General features: G+C 29.6%; 1 protein-coding gene across 7 annotated transcripts in view; it reads left to right on the forward strand.

Moving 5' to 3' along the window:
- LOC145313532 (solute carrier family 41 member 1-like) overlaps positions 1 to 22,660 on the forward strand; it is a 61,254-nt gene extending 38,594 nt beyond the window's left edge. For 5 of the 7 annotated variants that reach the window (XM_080152974.1, XM_080152973.1, XM_080152978.1 and 2 more), the window contains exons 2-17: positions 1,571 to 1,763; positions 4,098 to 4,285; positions 4,809 to 4,921; positions 6,149 to 6,217; positions 6,797 to 6,927; positions 8,751 to 8,805; positions 9,225 to 9,285; positions 10,902 to 11,013; positions 11,635 to 11,780; positions 14,289 to 14,400; positions 15,741 to 15,846; positions 17,192 to 17,355; positions 17,831 to 17,954; positions 19,228 to 19,323; positions 19,912 to 20,003; positions 20,556 to 22,660. In XM_080152974.1, the coding sequence (XP_080009100.1) occupies positions 4,841 to 4,921; positions 6,149 to 6,217; positions 6,797 to 6,927; positions 8,751 to 8,805; positions 9,225 to 9,285; positions 10,902 to 11,013; positions 11,635 to 11,780; positions 14,289 to 14,400; positions 15,741 to 15,846; positions 17,192 to 17,355; positions 17,831 to 17,954; positions 19,228 to 19,323; positions 19,912 to 20,003; positions 20,556 to 20,634 (1,428 nt within the window). In that variant the 5' untranslated portion in view covers positions 1,571 to 1,763; positions 4,098 to 4,285; positions 4,809 to 4,840 and the 3' untranslated portion in view covers positions 20,635 to 22,660. Of the gene's footprint in view, positions 1 to 952; positions 1,113 to 1,570; positions 1,764 to 4,097; positions 4,286 to 4,808; positions 4,922 to 6,148; positions 6,218 to 6,796; positions 6,928 to 8,750; positions 8,806 to 9,224; positions 9,286 to 10,901; positions 11,014 to 11,634; positions 11,781 to 14,288; positions 14,401 to 15,740; positions 15,847 to 17,191; positions 17,356 to 17,830; positions 17,955 to 19,227; positions 19,324 to 19,911; positions 20,004 to 20,555 lie in introns of those variants that run through there. The other 2 variants (XM_080152976.1, XM_080152979.1) reach the window with 2 other exon arrangements.
- The last annotated feature ends 382 nt before the right edge of the window (positions 22,661 to 23,042 follow it).

The raw sequence follows: 23,042 nt of genomic DNA on the forward strand, positions 1-23,042 counted from the left end.
TATTTGGTTAACTCTCTAATCACACAGAAAACAAAAGGACACGAACACCCGTAGAAATGAATATTATACAACTTACAAGTTTATTTTACAATATACCCTTCAAAAATATTTTTTGTTTTTAGTTTCAATCTGATAGATAACTGAAGAATTTAAATATCAAGAAACAGGATGTCGATGGGTCTGTCTGTACTTTCTCATAGATCACTCAACCCATATGGTTCTCTTTTACAATGTAGCTTCTCAAGGGAAGATTTTGGGTGAGGGCACCATTATCCTTCGAAGAGAAATCGCCCGTGAAAAACAACACTTTTCAAACTAAAATAGAAAATTATGGGTGTTGGGGGTTTGTCGACCCCTCCCCCTCTATCTCAAGCCTCTAGGGGCATAGCCGCTAGTTATGTAGAAAGTATTAAAAAAATTAACAAAAATAAATTTTAGAAAACTATCAACTTATTTTAATACCTTACAGGTCAAAAGAAAAGGGATCTTTTTTTCTAGAATCTTCCAAATGTTTCTCGTCATTACAACCAGTTTAATGAGCGGTCAGAACTAGTTAATGAGTTGCGCTCCGTCCCTGAAAAATATCGTAGCATTCTTTTTTCTTCTACTGTCCTTCCCCTTCTCCTTTTGTCCTCTATTGTCCTTCTTACTCCCTCCTAGAGAGATTAGGGGTGGACTTTCAATGTTTTTAAATTTTGAAATATCAATTAATAACAAAATAATAAAATTACGTACAGAAGAGTTTAAAACCTACCGATAATCATAACAAACTTTTGTCAATTTTAGAAACGTCAATTCAGTTGTTTTTGAGATATTTACTGACACACGAACATCCACTCAGCTAATATAGCACACAGAAATTTGCTGTTTTCAATGATATACACTTCGGATATAAATCTGAAGCATTTTTTTAAAAGGCAGAAAGCTCTGTTCAATTTCTTTCCAGTAATCTCAGTTTAGTTATCCGTTGACTTTAGCCTGACACGCTCAATACAAAGTGCATATTAGCTTAATATCTATTAAAGAAAGTATCATATTCATAGTTTTACGAATCTACACAAGTAAAATTTGAATTGGGTTTTGTTTGATTGATTGATTGATGTGGCGCTCAGGTGAGCGACAAGTCAACTAGATTTAGAATAATAAATTTTATATAAGGCATCAAAAGTGATTAATTATAACTAAGTGATTTCAAAAGTAATTTAAATTAAAAGATCAGTAAGTGAATTTAGGTATTTTAATGATTTAAGTTGCAGATATTTTATTAAAGTTATTTTAAATATAAGTAAAAAAGGGTATCTAAAATAAATCCTAAGTTTGAATCCAAATTTTTCTTGATCAAAAATTAAAATAATTGACAAACATAATATTGTTTCCTCAACTTAAATGATTTTAATTGTCAACAGGGAAATTTGGAGGCGAGATAGTTTCTATTTTCTAAAGTTGATATTTAAATTAGAGTTTTTTTATTTCAATAAAAAAAATATTTTCTTTTTAGGGAATAACTTTGATACCTTATCTCTACAATATTTAAAAAACTTGATTATTAAAAATGTTTTATTATTTTCAGGAATTCAAACTGCCGCGCCGGTACTAGAATGCACATAGTGCTGCCTCGTGCCTCTCGGAGACAATCCCCCCGCGATCCCTTGGATGGTTGCCTTACCCCAGGCTTCCAGCTGCATCCTGCCCACCTGGCCAGCTGTCCAGCTGTAAAGGTAGACGCAGCGCGTGCCAGGCCAAAAGGACCTGAGAACAAGCAGGTAAAAAATATTAGACTTTTTTTGGGTAGAAACTAAGTATGGAGAGGAGAGGATAATGATAGATAAAATATAATTACCCCTATGTTTTAAAGAGTGGTAGTTTATTTTATCGTCTAGTGTCTTACCCTTGGAAAAATCCCTTATTTTGTAAGTTGATCACCTATAATTGCCTGGTTTTCTTAACCCTTACTTAACTTTGTCGGACCACAAAGGAGCCTTTTTAGGGGTTCTCTCCTGTTAGAATGAAGGATTTTACCTTTTTTCAGAAGTGTGTTCTACAATGTAAGGGTATTTCTGTTGGTTACATAATTAAAAATAAAACAATTACACTTTTTGAATAAAATTAAAAATTATCTCAGAAGTTTATGTTCTACGTTATTATTTATTTTTTTCTGAGGCTAAAATTTAACTAGAATTTAAATGTCATATGATTTAATTAAAGATTGCAAGAATTTGCTTTCTTTATCTCTCTCTCTCTCTCTCTCTCTCTCTCTCTCTCTCTTTAACATAAGTGCGACAATAATGTTTTCCTTCTTAAATGACAATTATACCCTAAAATAATCTTTTTAAGTATCTAAATTTTCAAATATTTTTCTGATATTTAAAGCAAAATATGATTAAATACGTTCCATAGTTTCATGATTTTTTAAAGAATTAGTAGGTTATATGGAAAAATGTTATTATTGAAAGCATGAGCGTGCAAAGCAATTCATCAATGGGATGTGAAACCATTCGGAGTGGGGAAGTCACCTTCCCAAAGTTAAAATCTTAGGGGTTTAGACACCACTTCTTAACGCTACCGATGGGAAAATTACATTTTTAACAAATCAAGTATATAAAAATTACGAAATGGTAATTTATTGGTTTATCTAGTGAGATAATTGAAAAGGGAAGGAAATGGAAGGGCAATGGTTCGAGGTTTTTCTTTTGAATAATTAAGTTTATAATAAGACAATGAGGCCCTATATTAAAACATGAAAGACAAACAGACCAACTAATGATCTTATTTGTAGAGTAGTAATGATATTTAATAATTTCATAATTACTAAATATTAATGTGCAAAATATTTGAATGAATTATTTATGTTATCTTAATTGACACCAAGCTTTGAAATACTTGGCATTTTTGTTATTATGTCCATTTAGCAGTTGTTTGTTTAGTGGCTGAGTCAGAATATTTTTTATATGATGCAATAGTTTTATTGTTTAATTTACCTACCTTTACATTCCAATCAATATGTAAGAACAGGGATAGGCCAATGGAATAATCTTTCTTATGTTTGGAATATACATATCTAGAAACTAATTTAGGAATGAATGGGGATAATAAATGTATGATTATTTGAATCTTACACCAGAATTTTATTTCTCTAATAAAGTTAAACACGCAGCGGGCTAATAAATCGATTACCCCCTTCTACCCACTTTACCCAATCCCTTTCCTTATACTGGACAAGTTGACGACAATTTTCCCCTGACTTTGCTAACAAATGTACAATATGTTGAAATTGTAATAACCAAAGGAAATGATACAATTCATTAATTCAATTCATCATTAGGCGCGTCTCTCTATTTGACTATGAAGTCCAGAGAATGCGGACACCTTGTTCCTCCATGAATTCCTTTCTTTGGCAAGTGCTTTAGCTTCTCCCCATGTCAATTTTAATAATTATTGAATTATAATATTTATAGTGCGAAAAAAGAAGCGAAATAGTTTTCCACATGGTGCAATATCCCTACCCTTACTTAAAGACTTTAAACTGCAAATAATATTATTTACTTTTCTCTCAAAAATTCGCACATAATTGATACATTGATGAGTCATAATTAATAATTCAAGATATTTGACATGCAAGAATATTTAGTTTGTTTGACTTGTGCTTTAGTCATGAAATTTATAGGAAATTTCCCATAAAAATCTATACAACTAGCTGCAGTTTTACCTTAAACAGGGATAGATCAATCGGAGATGGATTAATCAACATTGTCATTAAGCGTCATTGTCCTCTCCCTCCCTCCGTAACTCTAAGCTATTCTATAATTTACTTTGTCTTGTCCACGTTAGTCAGTCTGGAACGGTATGCGAAAAATAATATTTTCTCGGCTGCCATTTAAGATAGACTACGGATTATTTTTTTCTATATAACAATGAGTAACCATGTAATTTATTTGGTCCGTTGGTCTCTCAGTTATGCTATAAAAATACGTTCTTGATTTATAAGCACTGATTATCTGCTTTTTAAATCTATTCACGATTTTCGGTGCTTCGCAACCTATTAATGTTGTCATCCTTGTTCTTCTATCATGATATTATTAATATTCTTTTTATTTCAGTTCTGTGACTTAAACTATATCAAACGAGGCCAGCCCTAAGCTGGGCGTATAGATCAAGCTACAACAACAACCCCCTAGTTTCTTTTACAAGAAAGAGGCGAGACAAAGCAAGCCAATATTATACATACATTTAATAAAAAGCTACTGCATAGTTCTATTCAAAGTATTTGTATTCTGTTTAGTATTAGGTAAGTAATTTTAGTTGTAAGCATACAAAGCATATTCTAAAAAGCTTAGATTCAAACTCTTATTAAAGAAAATGTTTCGCAACATTTAAGCATACATAATGTTTAGGTTAAATTATTTGGGTTGGATAATTAAAACGCTAAAAAATACATTAAATAAGTAAAGATTAAATTTGTTTTAAACATAAGAAGTTTTGAAAGTTTTGACATTTTGCTGTCTTAAAATGTCATTGTTTTATTTTGGTTCATATCATTGGATTTGGATATTGTAGATTATTTTACCATGTTATACCATACCAAAACGACTTGATAAAGTTCTTTTTAAATATTTTAGTAGTTTTTAAGTCAAGGTAGAAGTGTGGCATGTCTCATAAATCGCCATCGTAAATAACGCAATCATAAAAAAAGCAATCGCCAACAGAAAATTATAATTTTAAACGTCGAAAAGTTGCTATAATTTTTTTTTATAAGTCATCCCTTGTCCGTGTTTTATAAAACTTTATTAATAATTTTAATTTTTGTTAAGTATTTGTTACGTGTTACTACAAATAAGTTAAGATGTACAAGAAGGAGAAAGAATTATTGGAGGTGAAGGGACAGCAGGCAAGGAAGGAATCATTATGGATTTCTATTCTCCAGGTAATATATCCCTGTTGATATTAGTACCTTTTTGATGACTTGCTAATATAATAGTGTATGTTGTCTAAATAACATTTGATAAAGATAACATGATTTTTTTTATCTGATATTTACATCGGCATGATGTTTTAATAAGCATCGTTGTTGATTTTTAAGGAAGTTATGTTGATATATTATCAGCCAAATTCTAACTTCATATGCACTTGTCTTGTTATTTTAATACATAGTTACACAAGATGAAACACAAAGAAGTAAACAGAGAAAAAATTAAGGAGGGTTGAAATATTCCATAAAAGCCTTGAGAATTGTTGACAATTAAGTATAATCAAATACAATGGACTAGCTAATATGTTGTAGGAATTCTCAGAAACATATTATTATGCGTTCTTTTCTAGGAACCCTTTGTACTGTAAAATATTTGTATGTTTATTTGTAAACATTCGTATTAGTATTCCTTTTATGTAGTATAGCAATATATCAGAATTATCATATTATCATGTCTTTCTACATAATTCCATACAACACTTTGATGTTATCATATTTGTCAACAATATTTTTGTACTTTGAAAAAAACATAATTTTTTCTAAAATAATTGATTAAATACTACAAAATTAGAAAATAATTTCATTAATCAAAATACGTGGTAGATATTTTTTTATTTTTAGTAGTAAATCTTTAAATTGGACAAAGTTGCCACTTAAAAATTAAAATTGTTTTTAAAATATCCATGTTTTATTCTGTTAGCCTTGCAAAAATATTTGCAAAATGAGATACAAGATACTGATAGGCACTTATATTGTAGAATAGAATTATAATCAGATATCGTATTTCTTTGCTGAGCACTGACGTCAGAACGAATCTACAGTTTTATCTGAAAATTTTAGCTTTTTATTAAGATAAGCAGATTTAATTTTTGCCTTTCAAAAGAAATAATTGTCTCCTTTTACTTCGTTAGTACAAATTAAAAAAGATCTTTAAAGTAAAGGAATATTCAATTTATATATTATGTCAAAAAGTATTTTGTAAATTCTTTTGTAATAAATAATTTTAATTAACATTTCAAATAAAATTTTCATGATTTTGGAAAAGAGATAAGACAAATATTTTAAATTTTGTTTCTGGTCTTCAAGAGCCTTATTTTCAACCACCTTTGCCAAAAAAATGCATGATTATATATTATTCTTTAATTGAATTTAGATTAAATTTAAGAAGACTTTAATTTTCAGGTGTTCCCGACCTTCCTAATTGCTGGACTTGGAATGGTAGGAGCTGGACTGGTACTTAACAAAGTCCAGGTAAGGTCAAAGTTTTTTTATTTTATGATAGCATCTGTTTATTCCTCCATTGGATACTAGAAGCCAAGTTGATAAAATTCTAGAAAAGCTGATTTTACTACAATATTTGCTACAGTGTAAATTAGATTATACCATATCATTAGGGTAATGCCTTTTTTTTTAAATCGTCCAGACGCTATTTAAGTGTCAAAATGTTAATCTGAACTTTTTGTAACAGCTTAGCTTATAAATTTTGTACTTATAAACAAAAATTCGCCAAATAATACATTAACCCATCAGTATAAGTTTGACAAAAGTTTGTCAAAATATTTAGGATTATACAACAATTTTCTTTCTTTTTATTAAGAACTTCAAACTTTCCAAAAAAACTCATTTTTGATATGATATTTAAGAATATACAATAATTTTTGGGGGGTATTTTGCTTTACAGAGAAGTCTCATTTTTGCAATATCGACACTTAATCTACAAAAATTGAACATATATAAAGTAATGAGTTTATTTCTGTTTGACTTTCAATATTACTTTTATTTTTTGACCTAAAAATTGTTCAAGATTTTATGAAAAAATATTTTTTTTAGCGATGGGAGGTTTTCACCGAGGTGAAGGAGATAATGATTATGGTGCCGCCACTCATTGGCCTCAAAGGAAACCTTGAGATGACTCTGGCCGCCAGGCTCTCAACAGCTGCTAATATCGGTCATATGGACAGGTATACATGGATAGCAGGATAAATAGATTGTATATGTAGATGGATTGATAGATAGTTTCTGTTTGTATAGAAGTTTTCTTATTGTCAACAGCTGCTAATATCGGTCAAATGGAAAGGTTTAGATATTAGGATATGGATAAATATTCAGGTTTTAAGGCATTTTAAGAGGGCAAGTCAACCCTAAAATGGGGTAATTGTGACCGGAATTAGATTCTATATGTTAACACTAGCGGCTACGCCCCTAGAGGCTTCTAGGGGCACTTGAGGAGGGGGAAGTCGAATTCGATAACCCAATTTCTTATTTTAGATTTTATAAGAAAAAATAAAAAAAGATTTTTGGGGGGTGGGTAATTTCATTTTTGTGGGGTTGGGGGTGTCCCACCCCCAAGAAAATAGTTATAAACCTTCCCGGGACCTATGAGAAGCTACCCTGTTAAGGAGAACCCGATCAAATCAGCGGTTAGCGAGATCCTTCGGTACAAACAGCCAAACGGACATCCTGTTACTTTATTAAAATGTTAACATAAGTTAAATGTCCCTATAGGGAAGGGGCACACCTATTGATATTAATAAATTTGGACCTCAAGAAAACTATAATTCTGATCTATTGAGTGACTATTTTCCTGTTTACAAGATGATTGAGTAGAGTTCAAATATCTCCCATTAACTTAACTAGCACAGGGAGTATGCAAACTTCATATTTTATGCAGGTTTTCCTCAAAATACTCTCTTTTACAATCTCTCTTTCTCTCTCTCCCTCTCTCTGTTTCATCTTTTATCCCACTCTCTCTCTCTCTGCCTCTCTCTCTCTGCCTCTCTCTCTCTTTCTCTATTTCTCTGAGAAGTTTATATTCCCTGCTCAGAGAGATGCATCAATATTAAGCGTTTTCCTTCATTTTATTTGAACAATTATTTCTTCTCTCTATATTTTGGTGATTTAGTCCTTGTTCAATAATATTTTACTTTAACTTTCTTGTTTATTGAAAGTTTTTCTGAACCATGATAATGTATAACTGCTTAAAACTAAATGGGTGTCTTCTAAAAATGACTAGATAGTTCATTCTAACAAATATTTAAGTTGAAGAGAGAGAGAGGGTGGGAGGGGTCATTGCTTCAATAAAAATTATGGGAAATTGAATCTTTCTATTCTGTGACTGTTTTATGTTGCATTGCATACCCTGTATAACACATGCAGTAAATGTCATGTCTATTGGCCAGGCAAATCATCCTTAAAACTTTTATTTCCAACCACTGTTTTCAACACGGGACCTTTATGTTCCCTGTCAAACTTTTGAGCTGATATTATATCAACAAAAGAGTGTAATAATATTACATTATCTCTGTCATATGATAATGGACATAGAATTTGTGAATATTGCGATAAAATGTTTCTTACAGCTGGCTAATTTAACGATACCCCGCATCCCTTCCCTAATTTTCACTTTAACTCCTTTCCCTCACCTGACCATGGAGGAACGTATTGGCCAATATCTGAGGACTATATTGGCAACCTAAATTGACAATACAAATTCTGTGTCACAATATGCCAACCAACATTATGAAGCTCTTTATAGTGCCCATAAAAATGACGTCATGCAATACAAATGACCAATGATAGGCCAATGCACAGACTAAATTACCAATGACAGGCCAGTATACGATTGAATTGACCAATGGTAGTATAAAGTCATTTTTTATAGGCAATATAAAAAGCTTTTTCATTATTCTTAACCATTTTCAACCCTGAATACTGACAAATAATCAGACATTTTAGACACTTCACTTCACTTCAAATAAAGCAATATAAAATTTTTTTTTTTTAGGAGAAAAGAAGCCATCAGTTTAATTTTTGGAAATCTAATCTTAGTTCAATGTCAGGTACAATTTTTCGAAGATTTTTATTATTGAAAAACTCTAAATTATTACAATGAATATGGAAAAAAAATTGTGAATAATTTTAAATTTATTCTAAATATGTATCATTTATCTTTAAGTAAAAACTCTTTACAAATTTACAAAGACTAAAATTTTGCTTTTTTAGGTAATTTAAAAAGATTTAAGTAAAGATTTTGTTTAATTTATACAGCTTCTGTATTTTTAAGGCTTTATTTTATAATTAAATCTAAAGCAATATAACATTCTTAACTTAAATTATTTCTTTATTTTTATATAAAGGTTTACAGAGATGGGTCAATGAAAGATTAAACTTTCTTTTTCTTTTTAATAAAGCAAGATTATTAGAGGAAACTTTATTTTTTTAAAAACTATATGAAGCTAGTAATATTTATGTATTTCAGGGAATCGTTGTTGGGTTTTTAGCCTCTCTCGTTGGCATGGTTATGGGCTGGGCACCTGTAGGTAGGTTTATACTTGTTTTTAGCCTCTCTGGTCGGTATAGTTATGGGCTGGGCACCTGTAGGTAGATTTATACTTGTTTTTAGCCTCTCTGATCGGTATAGTTATGGGCTGGGCACCTGTAGGTAGGTTTATACTTGTTTTTAGCCTCTCTGGTTGGTATAGTTATGGGCTGGGCACCTGTAGTTAGGTTTATACTTGTTTTTAGCCTCTCTGGTCGGTATAGTTATGGGCTGGGCACCTGTAGGTAGGTTTATACTTGTTTTTAGCCTCTCTGGTCGGTATAGTTATGGGCTGGGCACCTGTAGGTAGGTTTATACTTGTATGTAGCCTCTATGGTTGGTAAAGTAATGGGCTGGGCACCTGTAGGTAGGTTTATACTTGTTTTTAGCCTCTCTGTGATGAATCTAATCATCCCTATTTATTTTAATAAAAAAATCTACCTAAAATACTTTTATCTATCAAACTACATTTATTAGATAACACACTGATAAACTACTTTTCCTAGCTGTAAAAGCGTCACACACAGACCTTGAAGTGCATTTGAAAATATGAATTTATGTTCATTCTGCCCTTGACCTACACATTCGCATCATTGTCTTTGAAAAGCTAGGTCTTCTTTTTAATTTTAAAATCATAACATTTTATTCACAAACAAGGACTAACGATTATGTTCAATTTTAGTGTTAAATTGATTGTTATTTTTCTTCTTTATTAAAAAAAAGGATTATCTTAAAATTACATAAAACGGCTTAACATTAACGACTCTTCAAATTGAAGAAATGCTTTGCTCCAAAAAGAAATTATGAATTCATTAAAACATTAAAAGAAACCAAAACTTATCAATGCTATTAATATTTAATGAAGTTGTATTATATTTACTTTTTGTACTAAATTACTATTTGCTATCTAAATTAGCAAAATAGATTAATTTTATGGAAAATACCCATACCCAAAGTACTATGTATATTTTAGACCTAGCTTGAAAGTATACTTATACTATAGAACGGAAGGGCAAAGGATATTCTTTCATGGACATAGACAGATATAGTTATTTTAAATCATTTAATTTTTCGTGTCTATTTATTTGAAGCTTTTCATTGTGTCTAAAAAAGATGACGTCATGCTGGACTAACATTGGTCAATTAAAATGTATACCTGCCATTGGTAATTTAGTCTGTGTATTGGCCTAACATTGGTCATTTGTATTGTATGATATCATTTTTTTATGGGCACTAAAAAGTGCTTCATTTATTTTGTGGATATTAACATCAATACACACCATCAAAAATATTTAGTTTAAATTACAGGAGATAAGACATGATTAAAATTAAATTGAATTACTGAATATTGATACCTATCCTTATTTGTCATTTGTTAACATAACTGAAATATCCTTTCAGATATTTGTGTCTAGCTCATTCATCAATTACTACTGTACTATCTTTACATTCCTGTTTACATGATACAACAATTTTCTATGTATATTATTCCTCAATTAGACATCAAGTGGAAAATAACAAGAGATTTGCAAGGGATCTTTGTATTTTTTACAGATTTTCAATTTATTCAAAAAAGAGTTTAACCTACATAGTGTTTAAATAAATTTTTTTCTTCAGGCAAACTGGATTATGACCAGGGCCTGCTGATGTCAGCCGCAGCTGTTGTGACAGCCAGTCTTGCCAGCTTCGCTCTCGGCAGCATTATGATCATTGTCATTGTGATTGCCAGGTACGTCATTTTAACTTTATCAAGAAACCTAATTTCTTAAGTTTAGATGAGGATTAAATTTATAGTATCTAAGAATTCATTTTATTTATCTAACTAAAAATGTTGGATTTTTAGAAGTTTAGTATTATGTTTTGACTAAACTAGATTGCATTTTACGTAAAAATTTAATTTATCCTTTCAGATTTAAAATTTATTCATATATTTTCAATAATGGAATTCTATGGATTTATTGGATTCTAGGAATAGATTCATTTAGAATTTTTAATCAATTTTGTCTCTATTAATAAATTTTAATTTGCAATTATTGTAAAGCTTATGCAAAAGTCTCTTTTTTTTGTGAATGGTTATTGTTAATTCTTGAAAAAGGAATTTAATTAATTTGTTTTATAACTTTATTGTTAAATTTGAACTCGAACAGGGATGAAAGAAAACGTTGTAGAAGTAATGGAAAAATATTCCTCAATAAAATCCGAAAATAGGAGAAGGGAGGGGGAAATGAAAGTAAGATAAGAATTGGAGCATTACAGACAGACGGCTAGTCAGATTTCAATACCTGAAATGGCTTTGATAGAAAAAATTGTGGTTTTGAATGGGTAAGCTTCAATTTATTTTAATTTCTAGGCAGCTGAATGTAAATCCTGACAACGTTGCGACTCCGATAGCCGCGTCCCTGGGCGATGTGACGACCTTGGGCCTGCTGGCATGGATAGCTGATATCCTGTACAGGCATCTACAGGAAGGACTCTTCACCTCTCATATTATTATTGGTAAGATATTTTTAATCATATAAATTCACGCCCTTAAAGTTTTTCACATTAGTATATATGTCTAAAAATATATAGGCATGCATATTTACCATATTTGATGATTTTCTAATTATGTAAGTGTATCTATAATATTTTTCTGCTTTTTAGTATGTTAGAATAAATAGAAACAATTCTAAACATTCTGTTATGCAATTATAATTTATACAATAAGCAAATTTTTGGTTAATTAAATATTTTGTTGCACAAAAAAGTTTTATAATTTCTTAATTAAGTACAAGAAGATCATTAATTAAAAAAAATAATCAAAATAATGAAGCAGCTTATAGTGTCTCAAAAAAAGTGAACTAATGTTCCAACGATTGGCCGAACTATGACGATTAACGTCATATTCACTTTAAATATGACGTCATTAGAGATGGATAGGCCAAACGTTGAAACATTTGTCCCCCTTTTTTTTTGGTAACACTATAAGCTGCTTTAAGGTCATGTGTACTGTAAAAAATACACCAAAATGATATGCAAAAAAGGTGCAATGCCCCCCGTGCAAAAAAATCATTGCAAAAACTAGGCAGAAATATTCTGACTTTAATTCACATGCTACCCATACACAATACAAAAATCAGTGAGGGAGAGGGGTATAGCAGATAAATTATTCTTCTCGTAAATGTTACCCCTAATAGTTTTAGAAAATCAAATAAGAAGAAGAATACTCCATTTTGTCATCCTGTATCCCTGAAAAAATATGCACTATAATAATGTATAAAAATTAATAAATTAATGACGCACTAAAACAAAAAAGGGGGAGTTTGTACTTTTATTTTGTTTGGCCTTATAAAAACAGCTGATCACTTGTAGGGAGCTTTGACGGTCATTTGAGCAGGCACATGCATGAATATTTAATTATGAAGAACAAACAGTACTTTCCCAAAAACTGCGTATTAAACCACCCCCCCCCCCTCCCATGTATTTTTAAAGATAAATTGAGATAAGGAGGAAGAGTTTAAATTTTCTTCTCTATGCATAACTCCGGAATAGACCCTAACCCTGTGGGGCTACCCAGTATAATATAACCCAACCTAATTTGAGTAATAAAACACAAACAAAAAACTACCCTCCCCCTCATTTAGATTTATTAAAAAATAAGGAAGGTGTTATCAATGCTCGAATATGTACCTGGAGGGAAATAGCCGAACAAACGTTTCATATCTCTGTCAAAAGGCGTGTTAGTTAATGGGGATGTGGCGTAATAGAAATTTTTAAGGAATGAAAACATAATCCTTCAAATATCTTTAGTACCACTGCAAATCTTTTTTTAATGAAACTTTACTTGGAAATACTTGATTATTGGCAGACCTAAAAAATAAAATTTGCACTGATTAATACTTTATTTTTTAAAAATGTAATTAAATTGTAAATCTAAATTTTTAAGTAATATTTTTAAATCCTCGCTGGGCTTTCAAAACTTTAAGTTATCCTTAGCTAGATTAAATTTCAATCTAACCAAAAAGATACAAATTAAATTCTAGCCGTTCATTGTCATTTTATTCACGTTTCATTTGCCTTTTATAACCCCACAATATGAATAAGTGCACGCGCGGAATGTCCGCCTGTCAACAAATGTAAAATACAAAGAAGGTTCAGGATTTTTCCATTTCTGAGTTGCTTTCCCCTTGTTGTACTTTTTTACACGCATACAAAATGTGTGTATCTAAATTTTTTTTGGTGAATTTTGTAACCGTTCAAATTGTGATGATTTTTTGGTTATGAAATTGAAAAGAATTTAGGTAATGATTAATATTTAAAAAAAAACAAAGAACAATTATGTCCTTAGTAGCGCAGCAAAAAAAGTAATTTTTAGACAAAACATAAACAGACAGACATAAATATAGGTATACAAAAGTAAAATAAAATATTTACTTTGTTGTTTTATTCAAGCAGTGCTACTATAGAATATATTTTTCATTATTAGTAGCGGAGCTACTCCATAATTCACTTTGTCTGTCTGTCTATCTGTCAGTCAGTCAGTTAGTCATTCCTTAAACTCTATGGGGGAAATGTGATTTTATCAGCTGCTTAAATGTTCCTACCTAAATTTTTTTTATATGTAATTAGTTTTACGAAGCTGGAAAATTTTTCTATTCCTATGAAATTATTATAAAACTTTATTATTGAGTGTGTTTGGTGTTAATTAGTTCTGACTTGTTTGAGCTATATTCATAAATTTAGGTGTGTGTAAATCTAAACAGAATCTATACTTTTCTAAAATTCTCTTTCCTAAACTTTTAATATCACGTTTCTTTTATATACAAAAGTAAAAATATTTCAATTGAAACTGTATGTTCTGAAATCTTAGATAACAATTTGACACACAAAGACAAAAGAATAAACTTCTAATGAAGTATTTCGCGGGTTTGAATTTTAAAACGATTAAGCAATTTTATCATGCATTTTTCAAAAACTCTCAAAATTATACTTTTTGTGTTTTATTTTGATTCTATTTTTGTTTAGGTGGATATTTCCTGATCCTGCCTATGTTCCTGTACCTGGCCTGGAACAACAAGCACACCATGGAGGTCCTGCAGACTGGCTGGACACCTGTCGTCATGGCCATGTTGATCAGGTAAACTTATTACAACCTAGTCTGGGATAGGAGATAGGACAATGGAGAAGAAATTAATCACACCATAATTATTATGCATCGTATTCTACCATTTAGCTATCGTAAAATTTACATAAAATGTTTAGAGCCATTTAGATTTCTTTTAATGTTTTGTTTTTTCTTTATTTTTTTATCCTTGTTGTACTTTAAACTAGAAATTTATATTTCTTTGGAAGAAATTTGCAGGAATCATGTAAATTAAAAATGTGACTTCATTATTAATGTTTTCACGGGTCTTAGTATTAGAAATTTTTACATTTTCTAATTAGTTTTACGTTTACACAACTATTCACGTTTTTAAGATTGTTTTGCATGACTTTAGATTATAAGCTTAGGAATATGAAAAGGATAGTATTATGAGAAGCAATGAAAGAGTTGGGGGGGGGGGGGGGGTAAACGCCCCATTACCCCCCCCCCCCTTGGACGCCTATGATAATTGCCGTATTTTTTGTTGCTGTTTCAGAACAGAACACTTCTTTATATGCTATTTTAAAAAGTACAAGGTAGAAAATGATAATTATTTTTTTATAGTTTACAAAAAAGTACTTTTTGATATAAAAAAACACCTCGTTTTTTCTATCCTGTTTGGTTCTTTTCATTTGATTGACGTAGGCAACGGTATATTAGTATAATTATATAAATAAAAAACATATTTGGATAAAATATATTATTTATTTATTTTAAGTAAATCCGCGAGTAAAATAAAATTTTCCGTTCCTTTAGATTCTTACATAACTTGAATATTTGAAAATATTTGCTTCAAGTACACTTTCTTTAAAATAAAAAAGTTCAAAAATCATTTTGTTGTTTATTTTCTTTTAGTTACAGCAATATAAAATATTTTTTTAGCAGTAAATCTATTTCACAAGACTTGCTATATTTTTGTCGGTTGGAAACATATCTTTGATTTTGGCGATTTAAAAAACTTACTAAATACACTATTTAGATGATTCAGTCAATTTCATATGCTTCAAAGTTCTTACCCCTAATAAACACGATTTATATGAAGTCTTGAATAACATTTTACGGATATTCTTAGTTTTTAAGAATTTCAACTCTATAGTTTGCACTTTTTTAACTTCCTTGACAATTATAATTGTTAGTAAATGAAATAGATTCTACGTGGATATAGTCAGTTCGTCAGTCAGTTGGCCAGTTTGTTCATCCAGAAGGAGGGGAGGGGACTATATAAAGGAGGTGTATGGGGGTATTGTTATTTTAGCTAGCTATAAGTTTCACTTTGTTAGAAAGCATGATAATCTTGTGTAAGATCCAAGTATTAATAAATCCATTTTGTTTAGCACTGGAGGTGGAGCAATCCTGGACAAGGCTGTCGAGCATTTCAGTGGTATTACTGTCTTTGCACCTGTCATGAATGGAGCCGGTGGCAATCTTGTTGCTATTCAGGTACGATTATTTAACTACTCTTTGATTGCACAACCTTTGTCTTTAGGGTCTGACTTTGATTACACAACTTTAATCTTAAGCGTCTAACAATTTATTGCAATAATATATTTCTAGCGGTTTTACACAATAAGATTCAATTTTGCTCAGGCACTCTAGAGTAGAATCATCATTTTCTTATTTCTAAGTATCTTACAGTTTGACTTCAGAAAAGCATTTGCCGATTTTCTAAATATTCAAACAGGTGCCATTTTTGTCTCAATGGTTCTTGTTTTAAATCCGTATTGCGTAAGGATTTAATTGCCTATTTTTTGTGCATTCGTTTGCACATAAGTTTTCCTGTTTATGTGCAACTAATAAAGCAATTTATCATACAATTAAACTGCGTGATTGCACAAACTAGAATAAGTTGATAAGGTTATTATACTGCAATACTTTTTGCACTGTTAAAGCTGCTCTGTAAATATAGGGTTTATGCTTTAATTAATTAAAGTAAACTTAAAGAAAGGGTTCATATGGAAATGTTAATTGCAGAAAATATTTGTAATTAAAATAAGTGATTATCACTATCTAGAATTTGCAGTGTCTGAAAAAGAAATATGACAATTAAAACTTGTGTATAGTCAATCCTTCCTGAAAGAAAATCCTGTAATTTGCAGTGGCCCAATGAATTCCATAAAGTAAATTGAAATAAAAATGTAAAATCCTATGCATTAAATGGCGATTTTACTTCTCTTCCTTTCCATAAAAAGATCCCTTTCCAATCATTGAAAATTCTTTAGAGGGATGGGGGGAATGGAGGCCCAAAAACCGGAGTAATATTTCAATGTATTTAAAGCGTAGAAAATGGTCAAACACCTCAAACAGTTTAAACTGTAAAATATTGCGCAATGTTTAGAAACAAAATGTATATTTTTATTTAGCCTTTGCTTAATTTATCAAACTATTTTGAAAACGTACATAAAATACTGTTTGAAAAATGATTTCATTATACTTTTGCCTTCATTCATTATTTTCAAAAACTTAAATAGTAATTTAAAAATCTAAAAATGATATAAATATTTATTTTATTCTAAAGTAACACAACATACGATGTAACTTATATTTTTAATATAAAAAGGAAACTTTAATGTAGTCATAGCACAGAAAAAAAACTTTTCATTACTGGGGCTTGGGCCCTAGTGTTTAGAATAGTTTGGGAGGAAACCAGAAAAGGACCACCCTGCGTCATATATTAAGCTTCTCTAAAGAGTACAACCCATTTGTACCAACAATTTTCGAGATATTAATCTTCAGACTAAAAACCTTACTACTTTATATTACAGTATTAATACATTTTATATTTTAGGCTTCCCGCATGACAACCTATCTGCACGCGGCTACAAACTCGCTGCAGGGAACCTTCCCCAGCGGGGAGGAGAAGGTGTGCGTGCTCCCCTGCACTGTTATCTGCGGGGGGTTCAACAAGTGCTCCGCGGCTGACAGGCCGGCTCCTCATTCCAGATTCTCCAGGTAGGGTGTTTTACCTGTATTCTAAAATCTAAAATAAAGTAAAAAACAATTTACTTTCTTAATACATAACTACCTTAATGACAATTAATGATAGGAAATTCAGTATGTCCAAAGCATAAGGACAAGCATATTTTTACAAGTAATCAAGGAGGGAGAAGACAATAACAGTCATATTATTATTAATCCACAGTATTATCAGTCTTATTATAATATAATAGTCCAAAGTCAAAAGCATATCTTTAACGTGCAATAAAGTATGTTTTTCGTCCTTTTTCTCCCTTCTCAATAATAATATTGTATGTTTCTTTGCAGTTTGACTTTTGTAAAGTGTTTGATACTGATTTTATTTACTTGAACATTATCAGAAAATAATTTTGTAATCTATTATATGACCATAACGAATATTTTTTCAGCTACCCATATCAGAATTTTGATAAATTTGAGAGATTGTTATTTTATTTTTTATTGTTCTTAGGATCCTGCTGGTATTACTACTACCTGGCCAGATAATATTTGTGTACTGTATCTGTATGCTCAGAGGATCCATTTCTGTGTCTCCTATGTTCCTCTTCTCCTACTGCGTGGCGTCACTTCTTCAGGTATGAATATATTCTTATACAGAAGCTGTAACTCTTTTGCTGGTTGGTCTGTCTGTCTGTCAGAAAATGAGAAAAAAATTATGGAAATATTGATAACAGGTGTAAAAATAAATTTCTTTCAGGTAATTAGAAGAATTAAACCCAAATCAATAAGACTAAGTTAGTTTTTTTCTGATTTCTTTTAGAAACCTATTTACTAGCATTGGATTTAACGTTTTGAATGTTTTACAGAAAGATTAATAATTTAAAAAAATATAGGAAATGAAATGATTGTACTTTTGGCTTGAGTTTTTCTTTCTCTTTCTTAAACAGAAATGTAATAAATGAAGTTAATATAATTTTTCTTGGTTTTCCAATGTTTAGAGTTATATAAACGTCTTTTTCTTCTTAAGTAGTAAACTCCGTCGTTTCGATCTTTTGATGTTGAAGAAAGGTTTTTATTCTATTTCTGGACAGAATATTGAATAGTTCTTCAAAAACTTTGTTTTGTAACAAGATAAAACTAGTCATGCAGGGATTTAGGGATAGATAAAAATTCTATCCAAATCTAAATCCACTAAATTCATTGGAGAAAATCGTTCCCAGAAACATTTTACCCTGAACTGCACTTGATCCAAATCCAAATGGTTTAAAGAATAACTCGTAATAGAACGTTTAATGTTTAATTTGTTTAAAGAATGAGTTGTCTTGTCCCTGCAGTTTATAATTCATAAGAAATTCTAAAGAAAAATTAATTATCAACTTATATAGAAATAATTTTCCAATCAATTTATTTCAGTTTTCAATGGAAATATAATATTCGAGGGAGATTTTAATTATGATTGCGTTGATAATGATTTATTCAGTAAAACGTTATGCAAGATTTTGATAATTAACGGATCTTTAAAAAAGAAATGTTAATGAATATGTAGGTTAACTTTTTTATTAAAACATGAATGTCTGAATTGCAAAACTATAATTATTTTTTTCCTTTAATTAATCATTTTGAGGGATAGAATATAGTGTGAAATCTTTTAAAGAAGAACTTACAATTTGATGGTTAATTTTTCTATGTTGCAACCTTTTTCTTTTAAGGGGTGATATGTACAAAAGCTTTTTTAAATGTACATTCTGATATAATTCATGGACGATTGAGTACAACCCACAACAAGCTTTCTTTAAATTACATATTATCAAAAGTGCTATTATTACTATTCAAATAAAAATTTTAAAAAAATGTTTTGTAGTTATCACCCCGTGTCTTTTTTTGAAATCATCTAAATTTGTATTGTAGGTGTTTATCCTGTTGTACCTGTGCCAAATTCTCGTGTATTGGATGTGGTCCAGAGGATCTGATCCGGATAACGCAGCCATTCCATACCTAACTGCGGTAAGTTTTTAATTCTAAAGCAAATCAAATTCCTTAGGTCTATTGGGTTTTTATTTTTCATAATTAAGACAGTGGTAGCTACAAAGCGAATAAATTTTAAAAATTTTGAAATTTAATGTATAAGACAAAAAATACAGTGCAATAAACTGTAGGAGGAAAATTCACCCAACAAAAAAATACCCTAAGACAGAATATATTGTTTTAAGTCCATAAAATATATTGTCTGAATAAAGTTTTTTTTCTTCAGATATTTCTTTGAATGTACGACTACGTACTATTAAAAAAATTGATTCAAAGATTAATTTTGTAAAAAATATTGAAAGTAAAACAAAAAAAAATATTTTTACTAACAAGAGATTTATGATGAAATAATCTGATTATTTTGTCTTGATTTATCATAATAAAATTCTAGACAAAATTGTTAATAATATTATATTATTTTTCCTCAAAATATAATTTCCAATTTTGGATATTTGTTGAAAATCTGCTATTTAGTAATCCTTTTTTTAAATATAATCTACTTACAACTTACTTCAAAATATGAAAATCATATCTAAAATTTTTTTTTATATATTTATATTTTTTTAGATTGGTGATCTTCTTGGAACTGGATTCTTAACAATTGCATTTATTTTCCTACATTTACTTCACGATGATACTCTTATTGCCCTCGAACAAGAGTAAGTTTTTTTTTCTTAAATTGCATCTAAGGACCTTTTTGAATATTATAATTATACAAGGATGACAATATCCATAAAAGCGAAGCCCTGAAACGGTAGGACAAACGAACATTAACACTTGTAGAGCATCAGAACTGAATAAGCAGAATATTGATTCATAAGTTTATGCAAAATTGTAAGTAAATTTATTGCAAAACTTCTTATTTATAGAGATGCTTCGCTTATAACATTGTACCTTGTTGTAATAGGAATCAGTATTTAAAAAATCAGGATAATTATGTTATAAGAATCATCATGCCAAGTTTTAAATCAATAGGACACTTCTAACCTGTTTAAATTAAAAGAGCTAAATGTCCCGGGCGGCCCGACCCTTATTATAGAAAAGATTCGCTTTAAAACTAAAGATTACAATGAAATGAACTGATATATAGTAGTTTTTTTTAGTAGTTCTAAACGCTTTTTTAGTAACCTTTTGCTGATATTTCAATATGATTTTTAAATTTGTTCTTAACATAATGACATTAATACTTATTAAAAACTTTTTGTTTTTAGGCATGGTAACAGCACCTTGGTAGAGTTGGCCCAAATATCTAACCAAACAACCATTATAACCACCCTGGGACCACTCTAAGCATATATTTAACAACAACACGACGCGGCATTATAACATTCATGTTGCGCGCATTTCTGTTTCTAAATTACAGTGCAGCGCTGTTGGCATTTTTTCATCCAGTTCTTTTTCTTACAGTCAATCTGCTTATATTACATAGACATTATTTGAAATATTTCAACATGAATATACGACTTTAGAGAAGAAACTTGGCTTCCAGTATGAATTGTGTAGTTCAATTATTTTAATTATGCATAATAGCTGTTTATTATTGTACAAAATTGTACTTGTTTTATAGTAGTTGATTCAAATGGATTATGGAAAGGTAATGGATGGCTTTCAAATCTTGATCTTGATATCAATTCTTCATCATTTTTGCCAAAATTAAAATTTTGGAATTGAAATTCGTCTTATTAAAATCATCAGTAATTTTATTAGTCATTGATCAGTTTAAGCCATTTAAATCATAAAATAATTTTTTAGAATCCTATATTTTGATTACTAAATTATAGACATTAAAGAATCTTATCAAAATTTTTCTTGATAGCCATAAGCCAGTAAAATTCCATTTCTTTTTTTCTGCTAAAAAGCTCAACATGTAAATCAAAAATAATTTTGCTTTTGTGACAAAGTACTTTAAATTGATAAAAAAGTAATGCAATATTATGTTTATAAAAAAGACAAAACTCCGCAAAAATGTAGAATTGTTGTAAATTATAAAGTATTCATTGATTATTATCTCTCTGTGTCTAATCTTAATCTGTGGTATTAATAATTATTAAACAATGATTCACTCTGTTGTAAAATTCTTTAAATCTCAAAAAAAACTTTTTGGTTGAAAGCATGTATTTGAGATTATTTAATCTTATGTAATCATAAGCTATTGTGTAAAAATTTAGTTCCAATATGTTTCATTTTTTGTAATATTTTTAAGAAAACAATAAATTATCAAAATTATAAATTTAATTATTATTAGTTTAGTTAATTATCCTTATCTTGTAATTATCAGATAATCCTCAATAACTTTTTGATTATTAATATGTAGTGATTTATAATAGGTTGTATTATTCCTATGATATATGTCAAATTAGTATAGATTATAACTCTATGTGACCCATATTATAATAATTTAGCAACTTAAAAATGGAAAGACTTAAAATGGATTCTACCTTACTGACAGACATTGTCCATCAATGCTTGCTTTGTATCTGTTTAGTCTGTTGTATGGTAGATATGTTGGCTTATATTAAAAAATTGGGGTACCTAGGATTTTGGTAAATCTTGAATTTAAAAACTTGACCTTAAAATTCTAATTATGTAAAGGAAAATTAAATGTTTCAAAATTGAAGATTAGTTTTAGATCTAAATCAAATAAGATTTTATTAAAATTGACTCTTATTGTTAATTTCAAGGGAGGTTCTTAATGCCATCAACATCACAGGTACCACAAACATATTATATGTATTAATAATATCAGTCTCTATTATTAGCCAAAAAGACTAAGTATAAGTCTTAAAGCAGCCAAAAAAAAAACGGATATAAAAAACATGATTTAAAAAATCATATTAGAAGAGAAATTGTAAAATTACTTATTACTTTAAATGGTATTTTAAAATGTTGTTTAAATTTTGAGACTTAACAAGCAGTATTTCTTTTAACATAAGTTTGAAAATATGTTTTCTTTTACAAAAATTGTCTTTTAAAGCAATTTAAAGCTAAGATTATTTTAATTCATGGAAGCAATCTTATTCTTTCTAACTACTAAAGTCACTATAGGCAAATATTCATTTATATAAAAAAAACATAATCTCTATTTTTGCAAAAAAAATAAACTTTTGATTAACATGGACATGTAAAAAGTATTATGATTAACAATAGCAAAACATATTCAGTTAAAAATCTCATTGGTAATTCAGCCCGGTATATGATATATATATATAATTAATATGTGATAATTTGTTGTTATAATGTTTATTTTTTAAATCAAATGATTGAAAAATAGAAAAAAAAACTATGTCTGTGTAAATGGAATAAAGTTTTCAACGTATAATTTCTTTATTTTGTGCTTCAATCAGACGAAAGAACCAAGTAAAGTTTGTAGAATAGCTACGCTTCTAATTCAACGAAAACTGATAAATTAAACTAAACACTTTAAAACCACTATTTAGAACTCCACTTTCTTTATTTTTCCTATGTGGCTGATGTGAATTTTTTTTACAAATAAAAGAAGGACGGCAACATTCATAAAAGCGAAGCTCAAAAATCAGACGGTAGGACAAACGAACACTTGTAGCGTGTCAAAACTTGATTTATATAACAAGAATATTATAATTCTAAAGAAAATTTATATAAATTTGTTTTGCAAATACAAGATATTGTTTAAGGACATACTTACATTTTTAGGACTTGGTTATGGAGATACTTCGCTA

Source organism: Acartia tonsa, chromosome 3 (genome assembly GCF_053477335.1).
Source record: "Acartia tonsa isolate MP-2025a chromosome 3, ASM5347733v1, whole genome shotgun sequence".
Lineage (NCBI taxonomy): Eukaryota > Metazoa > Arthropoda > Copepoda > Calanoida > Acartiidae > Acartia > Acartia tonsa.